Raw genomic sequence first — 12227 nt, 5'->3', positions numbered from 1 at the left:
GCTCCAGTGGTGGTGCTGGCCTCGCGGGTCCGCTTCTGCCGCTCAAACGTGATCCGCCACTTTGCTTGCGAGCACATGGCCCTGATGAAACTCTCCTGTGGCGACATCTCACTGAATAAGACTGTGGGGCTCACTGTTCGCATCTTCAACAGAGTCCTGGATATGCTCCTGCTAGGCGCCTCCTACTCCCGCATCATCCATGCTGCCTTCAGGATCTCATCAGGTGGAGCACGGTCCAAAGCCCTGAACACCTGTGGCTCCCACCTGCTGGTCATCTTCACTGTCTACTCCTCCACCATGTCCTCATCCATTGTCTACCGTGTGGCGCGCACTGCCTCCCAAGACGTGCACAACCTGCTCAGTGCTTTCTACCTGTTGCTCCCATGTCTGGTCAACCCCATCATCTATGGAGCCAGAACCAAGGAAATCAGGCAGCACCTGGTTGCTCTGTTCCAAAGGACTCAGCAACAGGCCTCCACTGAGAAGTCCCAGTCCCTGCCCTCGAATAGAGAGCTTCCTGGATGATTGTCTAGAATTTGTGGATCCCAAAGTCACTCTCACTCTTTAGTGCAGGAGGGGCATTCATGTGAATCAATCATCTCTGGTATATTTTATCTTGGCTATAGTTCATCATCCTCTTATGAGAAAGTTCTATTCTATATCTCCAGCTGTCTTGAACTCCTTAAAGTAGCCCAGGATGACCTGGAACCCAAACAATTCTCCTTTTTTAGCTTGCCAAATGCTAGCATTAGAGGCTCGGCTTATCTACATTCATCTTTGAGAGCCTCATGTCCACTTTCCAAAAGCACCTTACTCACTCTGAACTAGCAACTGAAAGCAAGCTCTGATCCTGTCTTAAAGTTCTCCCCCCTTCCTCTGCATATGTTTTAGTCATGTTTATGTATACAGCCATAAAATGTTTATTCTGCATACAACATTGGAACTCAGTAATTGCAAAGAAAGAAAAAATTATCTTTCTCTAGAAGGAGGTCCCAAATCTACCACTTTATGACGATGTGATACTCAATAGTAGTTTATGTACAAAACTCTGTGGCAAGGAGGAGAAGGAGACACTCGGTAAAGGTAGGAATGCCTCAGAGAAGGTAATTTGTCACAGATGAAAGGAAAGAGAGAGAAGATTTGCAGCATAGAAAGAACACAGGGCCCAGGAAAGGAGATCATGGTTCAGCCACTCACAGATGGTAAGAGCACAGAGCAACCCTGGAATCCCCACCCCTACCCCAAAACGTTGCCTCCTATTCTGCAAAATGGAGGCAACATTTCCTTCCTGATAGAGACTGGGCTGGTTGAAGGAGAGCTATGGGCTGATGCATTCAAATGAGGTGCTACAAGGACCTAAAAGAGCAGAGCAGGAAAGCCAAGTCTTGAAAGAAAGAAAGAGAGAGAGAGAGAGAGAGAAAGAAAGAAAGAAAGAAGGGCCCTTCCATTGTTGAAAGGAGGGCTGAGGGCTGCAGACTGCACAGCTGTGCTGCGTCCCCAGAGACCCTCGGTCCACAGACAGCTTTCACTTGACTCTCAGCAGGCAGCACAGGGGAGCCGGAGCCCTGGAGAGTAAATCTGGCTTCTGGGTACAGGTACAGATAAGACAGGAATGTTCAGGATGAGTGGGAAAAGCTTCAAGTCCTAGAGATCAACGCTATATACAAATGTAGGGATGGGAGTGATGACCCAAGGCAGGACCTTCTTTGTGGCCTGAATGGAGACAAATGACCATTAAACAAGATGCTAACTAGATCATTGAAAGCGTGACCAGCTCACTCGTCCCTCCTATCCATGCTGGATTGGCTTCAGGACCCCTCTCAATACCAAAACTTGCAGACATTCAAATCCTTTATGTAAAATGGTATAGTAGGCACATATAACCTCCACCTGTTCTCCCATATACTTTAATACATGTATAAGACTTTATACAATGTAAACACTATATGAATAATTGCTGTGCTGTGCATTTAAGACATAACAAACAGAAAAGGTCTATTCATGTTCAAAACAGATGCAATTCCTTTAGATATTTTTGATCTATAGTTGGTTGAATCATGGATGCAGTATCTGTAGGCTGGAGTGGCTGACTCTCCTGTAGTTCAGGAGAATGGCCAAGCTGGTGCATTCGTTCTTTATGAAAACAGAAAGGGCTTTGAGCCACTGGAGGACAATAATGAAGAAAGAACAGCCACAAGTTTTGGAAAGCAGTCATTTTAGAAACATTAGAAAGCCACTAGGGAACAGAAGAGATAGCTCAGCAGTTAAAAACAAGCACTGGTGGGCTGGTGAGATGGCCCAGCAAGTAAGAGCACTGACTGCTTCTGAAGTTCCTGAGTTCAAATCCCAGCAACCACATGATGGCTCACAACCACCCATAATGAGGTCTGATGCCCTCTTCTGGTGTGTCTGAAGACAGCTACAGTGTACTTACTCATAATAGTAAATAAATCAAGGCTCACAACTATCTGTACAACTACAGTGTACTCATATACATAAAGTAAATAAATCTTTAAAAAAACAAGCACTGGCTGCTCTTGTAGAGGACCCGAGTTCAATTCCTAGCTCACAAACATCTGTAACTCCAATTCCAAAGGAACTGATGCCCTCTCTTCTGACCTCTGTGGGCCCTGTATACACATGGTGCACACACATACACACAGGCAAACACTCCAACAATATAAAATAAAAATAATTATTTTAAAAAAGAAAGCCATTAACTAGGAACAGTATTCAAGAGCATCAAGATTTAGTCTCGAGGGCTAGAGAGATGGCTCAGTGGTTAAGACCACTGACTGCCCTTCCAGAGGTCCTTAGTTCAATTCCCAGCAACCACATGGTGGCTCACAACCATCTGTAATGGGATCTGATGCCATCTTCTGGTGTATCTGAAGACAGCTACAGTGTACTCATATACATAAAATAAATCTTAAAAAAAAAAAAAGGACTGGAGTTACAGATGGTTGTAAGCCAGCTGTTATGGGTGCTGAGAACTGAACCCCAGTTCTCTTCAAGAAAACCAGTGCTCTTAACCACTGAGCCACCTCTGTAGCCCCAAGCTATTGCTTCTTATAACACATTTAACTGAGTTTTCCCTTTTCTCAAAAAAAAACAAAAACAAAAACAAAAAAAACTTAAATACTTCAAGTCCAAAATGAAGATGTTTCATAACAGTACTAAGTAGTTGGTGTGTGTGTGTGTGTGTGTGTGTGTGTGTGTGTGTATTTAAAAATAAGTCTATAAAACAACAATAAATCCTACAGTAACCACTAAAAATAATAACAGGACAAAGAGGAACAGATTCTTCTGGGGTCCTTGTTCCCTCCTTCAAGTCCCTGGAAATGACTCTCCTCTGGGACTCTCCTCTGGTCCTCACATGAGCCCCAAGTATAATTAACCCTCCCTCCCAGTTCCAAGGCACTGATCACAGACCTAACCTCTTCAGAGGTTAAATCAAGGCCCAGTGGGTGACCTGCTTGGAGACTACTGCAGGCTACCACGGTGAGGACAGAGAGTTCTGAGGAATTTGGAGGCAGGTAAACCTGAGGTTGGAACCTACTTTACCTTTTACCTCTGACAAACTTAGGTTTACCTTTCAGCCCCATAACATAATGCCTGTGGTGCTTTCAGGGTGCTCGTTCCATTCTTTCCCCTTAAGTATCTTCACCTACAGGTTAATATAAGTGAGTGTTAGTCTCTTGAAGTTGTCGTGGGGAAGCACGCACTACATGATAAGCACCTGGCACAGCATTGCCAGGTAACAAACCCTCTTCCCGATCGGCTAAGAGTAAGACAGCTTAAAGGTTTCCAGTGCTGCCTCATGTAAGGCACAAGGGATGCCGAGGTAAGAGTTTAAAGCTTGATCCTCTGTCTAGGTGAGAGGAAGAAAGTCATTTGAAATCTTTGAGCCAAGAGGGTTCAATTTTCATTCACTCGGTCAGCCTCAAGGTTTAATATGATCCCTCTGTACACTCATCGATTCCGCCAACACACTTTATAAACACCCTGTTCTGCAGTAGGCTCTGTGCTGGATGGTGGGAGAGAAATGAATAAGCCGTGATCTTCCAACTAGAAACGAACGCCTTCAGTCTAGTGAGGAGACAGATTAAACACACCAGGGACTGTGCCGTGAGCAATGCCTGACTGAGCCGTGAGCAGTGCCTGACTGAGCCGTGAGCAGTGCCTGACTGAGCCGTGAGCAATGCCTGACCGACTGAGCACGCCAAGGGCTCTGCTTGGGAAGGAGGGAGAAAGATTGGGATCTAGGAGGCTATATGAAATTAAGGAACAGCTTATTTTCTCCAATAACAGTTTAGTTTCATAAGCTGTGGGGCGGGGACAAAGGGAGAAGAGGAAGACGCCCCGGAGACAGTGGGGAGACAATTATCTCTCACCTGGAACATGGCCACAGCAGCCACATCCCTTGTGAGGAGAGGGAAGGAGTTTTTTGCTGTGGAAGTTATGCCTCTTTCTTCGGGAATCATGAGAAGTCAGCAGTCCTCATTTCAGCCCTCTTGTCTGTTCACATGATGCCTACTCTGCACATTAACCCTCAAAGGACAATTTAGCATCATGGATCTTATCCTATTAAGTCTGTAAGTTCATACACCGTGAAGCCTCTCCAACAACCAAGTCTCCTCCAGTCTCCGCCTGTTTGTTCCTGGCTCTCGTTCTCTGTCCTCTCTCTGTTATGTCTTTCACTGACACCTGCTACTCTATCTGTGCCTTGGGATGCTATCTCACGCTCCACACTTCCATTCTCAGCCTCAATCCCTCATCTGAACTCTCCATTTGTATGTACAGTCATCAACTAAAAAAACTCTCCACTTGGGCAGTGGTGGTGCACACCTTTAATCCCAGCACTTGGGAGGCAGAGGCAGGCGAATTTCTGAGTTCGAGGCCAGCCTGGTCTACAGAGTGAGTTCCAGAACAGCCAGGGTTACACAGAGAAACCCTGTCTTGGGGAAAAAGAAAAAAGAGAAAAAAAAGAACCTCAACCCAATTCCTCCCTTTTCAGGGTTTGGCAACTCCAATATAATCATTACAGCTTTAAAACTTTGAAATCGTTGATCATTCTCTTTCTCCCTAATGAACTGCTGTGTGATTGATTTGACTCTAGAAGTTCTTCCTTGTTTTTTCTAAGTTTTTTTCCTTGCCAATTAAAGGGCAGCATCCCACCCACCCCCCTCTCTGGTCCCTTCTCCACAGAATCACTAATTATTCTGCAGTTTTTACTGACTTCCTCGGGGTCCCATGTCAAAGAAGTTCCTTATGGAATCTGCCCAAGGAATGAATGCCAGGATACAAGAAGAAAAACAAATTATAGATCATATGATAAGATCAGGACAACCTTGTCCAAGTCATAGGATCTATGGGCAGCCTGCCGAGGTTTTCTCTCTTACACCCTCTGGCATATCTGGGGGAGGAGGACTGGCTGCCCAGTGTCTTCCTGGCTCCTGCTCTCCCAGGGTTCCTTTCCCTCCTTTCCTGGACCACTTCTTGCCATGTCCCTGTCTCACTGCCACCATCCTCCACAGTCTTTCACGGGCTCAACTATGATGCACATTTTTATCAGTTCTCTGCAAAGGCTGTCTGGTCCTCACCCAACCCAATGACAGATCTTCCAGCATCTGCTATTCAAAGCAATGCTCTGGAAGGTTTAGAAAGACATCCCAGGGTGAAGGAAATTCCAAACCCACCCTCCTTCCTGAATTCTCTCTGGTGTGGGGGTTTGTTAAGTGACACACCTCGTCTGGTATCCAGACGGAGTCTGGCCATACCCAGGCGAGCCCTGGCAGAGAGGGAGAAGAACACTCCCAGATTGCTCCACAGCTTGCAAGGCTTCTCTGATCTTCAGGGTCGATAGTGTTTCTGCAATGAGGTGACGGAGTTGCTGAGTATGCCTGGCCAGACTTCAGATTGTAAAACCCAGCGAGACCCAGGCAACGCACAACAAGGTGCAAATCCTGAACTCATGAGAAAAGACACTCTGTAGCGGCTACCTAGATGCAAATCCAACTCAGCCATTTATTAGCTGTGTGACTTTGAACTAGACTTTACCCCCTCCATGTCTTGGGTTTCTTTCTTGGTAAAATGAAGATTTTTTTTTTTTAATTTCATTTGACTTTTAGACAAGATCTCATTAGCCTTGGCTGGCCTGTAACTCACTATCTATACCAAGCTAGTAACATTAATAAAAATGAAGCTTTTTGTAATTTTAGATTTATTTCTGTGTATGAGTGTCTTGCTCATAAGCATATCTATGTATTGTGTGTACTTGAGGCCTGCAGAGCTCAGAAGACAGCTTCGTATATCTTGGAGTTGGTGTTACAGGCAGTTGTAAGCCATCATGTGGGTGCTGGGAATTGAACCCGGATCCTCTGCAAGAGCAGTAAGTGCTCTTAGCCACTGAGCCATGCCTCCAGTCCAGTCTCAGTTAGCTTCTGAAAGCAGTTGGAACATTTCCTGATGTGCAATCACTATCAAATAAGTCCTACCTACATGTACAGCACCACCACCCCCCACCACCTCCCACCCCCCACTCCTCATCCATCTACTCCCAAGCAAAGCCTCAGGAAAGCTTGTGTATCTGTCTGTGTGGCTCTGTGCTTGGAGCTCTGATGAACTCCTGCTCTCCCTGGACTCACACTAGTAAAGGAAAGTAAGCCTGAGGACAAGGCCAGGCAGGTGCTGCAGCCAGACTACAGGGACTAAGAAAGGGACCAGGCTCTGCAAAAAAAAAAAAAAAAACAAAAAAAACAGTTTGCTCAGCTGCTCTCCTCTGTCCTAGCCAGTGTACCTTGAGCACAGAGATGAGGCCACACTGTTCCTGACTGGCTCCTTTCTCCCCTACTTGGGTCCTTCCCAGTCTCCTTGGAACAAAGATTCTTTATATACTTTCTAACTAAAGGGGTTTTTTGTTGTTGTTGCTGTTTTATCTCTGAACATGTTTCCCCCACCTCTCATATACCACATCTAATTTTGTGTTTTATATTTCACTCAACAAGAAAACACCTATAACATCCCAAAATAAGTATCTTGTACATTTATATTTCACACAGGAAAGTCAGGAGCTCCCTGAGGACAAGAAATGTCTTATTCATCTGTGTAGCTCCCCAAATACCTGGTATTGCACATGTATGCTCCAAAACAACACACACTCGTACACCACATAGATATCCATCCTGTGAGCCTCAGGCTCCTAAAATAACCATTTTGTTCTAACAGCCCCTGACCTTCTCTCCTGGTGCCAGCCCAGGACCAAAGTCAATGGATGAGGATGGAAATACCAGCATTTTCAACTTTTCCTACAGCAGCTTCTTCTTGGTGGGATTTCCCGGGTTGCAGGAATGGCGACCCCTTCTGGTCCTGCCTCTTACCTTTCTCTATGTGTCCATCATTTCTGCCAATGCCTTAGTCATTCATACAGTGGTGGCCCAGAGGAGTCTGCACCAGCCCATGTACGTGCTCATTGCTCTGCTCTTGGCTGTCAACATCTGTGTCTCCACAGCCGTGATGCCTAAAATGCTTGAAGGCTTTGTGCATTATGCTAATCCCATCTCACTCCGAGGCTGCCTCGCACAAATGTTCTTTATCTACTTTACGCTCCTTCTGGACTACAATCTCCTGCTGGCGATGGCTCTAGACCGCTATGTGGCCATTTGCCACCCACTCCGCTATACTGACCTGATGACCTCACACTTACTGGGCCTGATGGCCACTTTTGCACTAACACGGAGCCTAGGAGTGGCAGTGCCCCTAGTGGTACTAACTGCAAAAGCTCAATTCTGCAAGACATCCATCATAAGACACTTCACCTGTGAGTATATCGCACTGCTGAGCATAGCTTGTGGAGACCTGACCTTCAACAACCGCTTGGGATTGGCTATGCGGTTGGTCACCGTGACTTTTGATCTGGCCTTATTGGGGACGTCCTATACACGTATCATCTACGCTGCCTTCCGGATCTCTTCTGGGGGAGCCCGAGCCAAGGCCTTGCACACTTGTGGTTCCCACTTACTAGTCATCCTCACCATCTACCTTTCTGGTCTTTCTACTTCCATTGTCTTTCGAGTGGCCAAGACTGTGTCTCAAGATGTCCAGAACCTACTCAGTGCCATATACCTGCTGCTCCCAGGAGCCTTGAATCCTCTCATTTATGGGGTGAGAACTAAGGAGATCCGGCAACACATAGAGAAAATGCTCTGTGGGATGCAGTCACCCCAAGACATCAGAGAGAAGTCACAGAATGTGAGAGGGGAGAGGGAGTTACCAGGGTAGCTTGAGAAGCTGGGGCTGTGCTCTGTGAGAACAGGTGGACAGTCTGTACTAACAGGCTGGGTGGGTCCTGAGCCGGTTACTGCTCAACGGTGTCCTCTTGTTGCTGCTATGACTCGTTGAATTCTTAGAACATTCTGTTACTACCCGCCCCTCCCCCATAGAACTACCCGTATTTATCCTTCTAAGTCATTTTTGTCTTCTTTCCAATTCTTAAAAAAGCTCATACTATTTGAAAATAGCTACAGGATCACTAAGAGATACAGAGCAAGTTGAACAGATAGATCATCGTCTGCCCTGAACCCCTGTTTGAAACAAATAAAGTCAAGTCCTCCCTTATGGCTGTCTCTCTCAAATATAGCCTAAGACTTGACATGAATTTTCATGTGATCAATGTGTCTGTCAACTTTGAGGCTAATTCTAGAGTCCTATTAGTCCTGAACACGAGGGAAAGTCCTTGCCTGAGATTCCTAACTTGACACACGCACACAGACCCAGACAACCCCGGATGACATTTAGACCACACAAATGTGTCAAGTTATACCCAGGAGCCTCGGTCTAAAGGAGAGTCAGGCCAGATCTTCTCTGGGTTCTGGTCTGAGACTCTTCATTTAATTTCTATTGCTGGGATAAACACCACAATAAAATGCAACCCGAGCAGGAAAACATTCATGTGGCTTCAGGTTACAGTCCACCACAGAGGGAAGTCGGGGCAGGAACAAAAGCAGAAACCTAGGGACCATGGAAGAACACTGCTTCCTGGCTTGCTTTCCACGGCTTTCCCAGCTTGCAGCACCGCCTACAGTAGGCTGTGCCCCTTCCCTATCAATCACGAATCAAGAAAGTGACCAAAGACTTGCCTTCAGGCCAATCTGATGGAGGCATTTTCTCAATTGAGTTTACCTCTTTCCGGATGATCCTGGCTTGTGTCAAGTTGACCAAAAACTAACCAATATGGATCCAAAGACCAGAGTATACCCTACCCTATCGAGTCCCTTACACCCAGGCCAGAACCCTAAGGTCTCCTTCAACATATAGACAAGGTGTTGTTACAGAGTCCAAATCAAAGAACCAATTAGGCCCTGACCTGAGGACCCGGGTGTGACCCAAACCCACATCAGGTCATTCTTTCAGTGGCAGGATGATCTATGGAAACATTATTTCCTCACCAGGTATAGTAGTTATGGCTCAGGATCACTTAATCCAAGGAGTTGAAGTCCAACCTAAACAACACAGTAAGACTCTCTATATATAAAATAATAAAGTAACTCTGTTGCTTCCACAGCCTCCTGTCATCTATAAATACCCTTTAGGTATGTCCAAAAACTGGGCTGTTGTGCCTGAATACTACACAGAACCACCTGCAAACCAAGCTGAACCTTTTTTTCTCTTTCTCTTTAAATAGGTCATAGGAAACTCCTTAGGGCTATAGGTAGAGATTGGGAAGAAGTCAGTGTAGCAGGGACAGAGACCATGACCTGTGAGTCATTTCATGCAGCTTGTGCCTTCAGTGCTTGCTCAAGTCCAGTATTATACATACTCCTCCCATTTGATGACAAAATGCTGTGCATGCTCAAGATTATGGTTTGTTGAGTCGGACAGCAGCCCACTTATGATATGCAATTCATGATAAATGGTAACTTAGTGACCCACAGTTAAGTGCCCAGGCTCTACTTAGACTCACCACCACCCCAAAGGCTGTTTCTCAAAAGAACGTACACCCAAAGGATGACAGGATTTTACCCCCAAATCCAGGTCCTCTGCTGTGGTTCACCTCCAGCATCCTGCCAAAGGCTGCAGTTATCCTCTGTTTCTGTGACTTCAGGATCATCTTTGGGTTTGCTGGATCACAGGGCCCAGGGTGTACAGCAATTTGTACTGCATCCTGGAACTGTGGCAGAGCCTTCCCTTGCTCCTGACCACATTTAAAGCAAACAGCTTTTCCAGGTACTCAGTAATCAGGTTAGACTAGCACACCCAAATGAGTATTTTGCCCCCCAAATCCAGAGCCTATTTAGATAGAATCCTTTTCTTGATTCCGAAAGAGGTCTGGTACAACTTATCCTTTACCTCCTATCACAGGATCCTGGGAAATTTCACTGATGCTGAAGGCCTCTGAATTTTTATCAGGTTTATTTCCTGCCCATAGATGCCAAAGACCAGCATTAGCACCAGAGGGTAAACTGAAGCAGCCAGCAATTAGAGAGGTTAACTCCTTGGAGCCAGCAAGAAAAAAAAGGAAAGAGAAAATTCACACACACACACACACACACACACACACACACAAAGATGCTGAGTGAAAAAAACAAAAGACATAGTCTAATAACTTCATACATAAAAACATACATGTATACATACATACATACATACATACATTTACGCATATAGAGTTACAAATATATACACATTTACACATAGAATGGTTAGAGCAAAGCTCCAGCAAGCAGGCTCCAAACATTTCACACAGAGACAGACAGACACACACAACTGGTGGATAGAACAAACTCTAACACACACCCTGATAAGCTTTTTATGTATACATACATACATAGTTGATGGATGGAAGGAACAATGCTCCAACCCACCGCATGCACAAACCTTACACATACACATAGTTGATGATGTTGCAGCCCCCATTCACCCAAACTTCACACATACACAGAGTTGTTGGATGGGAGAAACGGTGTTCCAGCCACCATACTTTATTCTTTCTTCCATAGCTTACATATCCCCACAAAATCTTTCAAGCAGCATAAAATTGCAACGTGATTACATTTTAGCTTTCTTATAGTAAATGATTATGAAAAAAGTGTGTTCCCTAATACCTTTACAAGAAATAACATTATGTAGTATAGGTAAAGAAAATAAACTATTCCCCAAACCCATGTACATTCGTAACTAAGCAACTTGTTATAGATTAACAAAGTGTAAGCAAGCAAGGTACTTTCCTCAGCCAGTTTCTCTTCCTGGCAGGCAGCAATCTGTGGTTACAAAGAAAGGAGTAATTATTTTATTATTTATTTTTAAAAGTAATCCTGTAAAAATCTTAAAAGAATCACAAATCTAAACTTTTATATAAGAATCAGTCATATCTACTTTAAATCCACAAAATGCATATCTACTCATCAGCAATTCTTAATAAATCATATCAGGAAGCTGAGGGCAAAAATGGGTATAAGAAATCAATTATCACCAGTCTAACTTTAGTAAGAATCATGTTTGCCAGTGTTGCCATTGTTCTTGTTCCCTGACCATAAAAGGTCCCTGGCTAAACTAATAAGAGTGTGCCTTTCTGGACTTCATATTGTTCCCTAATTTTTTTACATCAGAGCCAGTAGGAAAAACATCTCAATCTAGCCTCACTAACAACTTTATTTTTCCAAATGCTTTCTAAGGGTGGTGGTCACTGTTGACAATCTACATCTATAAGTTCTTCTCTAGGGTGGTGATTGGATCATTAATGTGCTCCAGCAGCAATGCCTGAAAGAGATCAATCAAGCATTATTATGAGTACCAGTGATACTGCCCAGTGAAGAACTGAAAACCCCTTTAGACTTTTCCTATAATTCTTAGGTTAAGAGAGATGTGAGAGCAGCAAGCAGAGCAGAACTTACTGTTACAGAACAGTAAGTCCTCAGGACACATAGTCCTCAGGGCCATGCCACACCACGGCTCACTCCTGTGGCTGTGGTAACCCGTGGGCTGCATGCCATGAGTTCTAAAGCCATTTGTCCTTCCTCCTGCATGGCCCTCGGCACATAGACATGCCACTAAGTCTAAAATAGTCTACTTCTTCCTAAATTACAAACGTCACTCCAATCTGCAATATCATCAATGTATCAGGAAAAGCTGACTGAAGTCTTGTGGGAACTAAATTATAGCATAGAGCTGATGAATACATATACCTTAAAATAAGATGAAGGACTAGTGTTGAGGTTTTGTCTTTTACT

General features: G+C 44.7%; 2 protein-coding genes across 2 annotated transcripts; both read left to right on the top strand.

Annotated features, from left to right (window-relative positions):
- Positions 1 to 3: 3 nt before the first annotated feature.
- On the top strand, positions 4 to 525 carry LOC116101304 (olfactory receptor 52K1-like; the record flags this gene model as incomplete). The annotated part of the gene is made up of 1 exon (XM_031384901.1): positions 4 to 525. A coding segment is annotated over one exon (522 nt), but the record flags the coding sequence as incomplete, so codon positions are not given.
- Positions 526 to 7241: 6716 nt separating this feature from the next.
- LOC116102696 (olfactory receptor 52E8-like) lies at positions 7242 to 8342 on the top strand. Its single transcript, XM_031387684.1, has one exon. It carries the CDS (start codon positions 7270 to 7272, stop codon positions 8278 to 8280), a length of 1011 nt encoding a protein of 336 aa, XP_031243544.1. The 5' UTR covers positions 7242 to 7269; the 3' UTR covers positions 8281 to 8342.
- The last annotated feature ends 3885 nt before the right edge of the window (positions 8343 to 12227 follow it).

The sequence above is a fragment of the Mastomys coucha genome, unplaced genomic scaffold (assembly GCF_008632895.1).
Source record: "Mastomys coucha isolate ucsf_1 unplaced genomic scaffold, UCSF_Mcou_1 pScaffold21, whole genome shotgun sequence".
Lineage (NCBI taxonomy): Eukaryota > Metazoa > Chordata > Mammalia > Rodentia > Muridae > Mastomys > Mastomys coucha.
This window is presented reverse-complemented; position numbering and strand designations above follow the sequence as displayed.

Excerpts from the sequence above, each read along its gene's own strand:
- LOC116102696 (XM_031387684.1), top strand. The coding sequence starts at position 7,270 with ATGGATGAGGATGGAAATACCAGCATTTTCAACTTTTCCTACAGCAGC.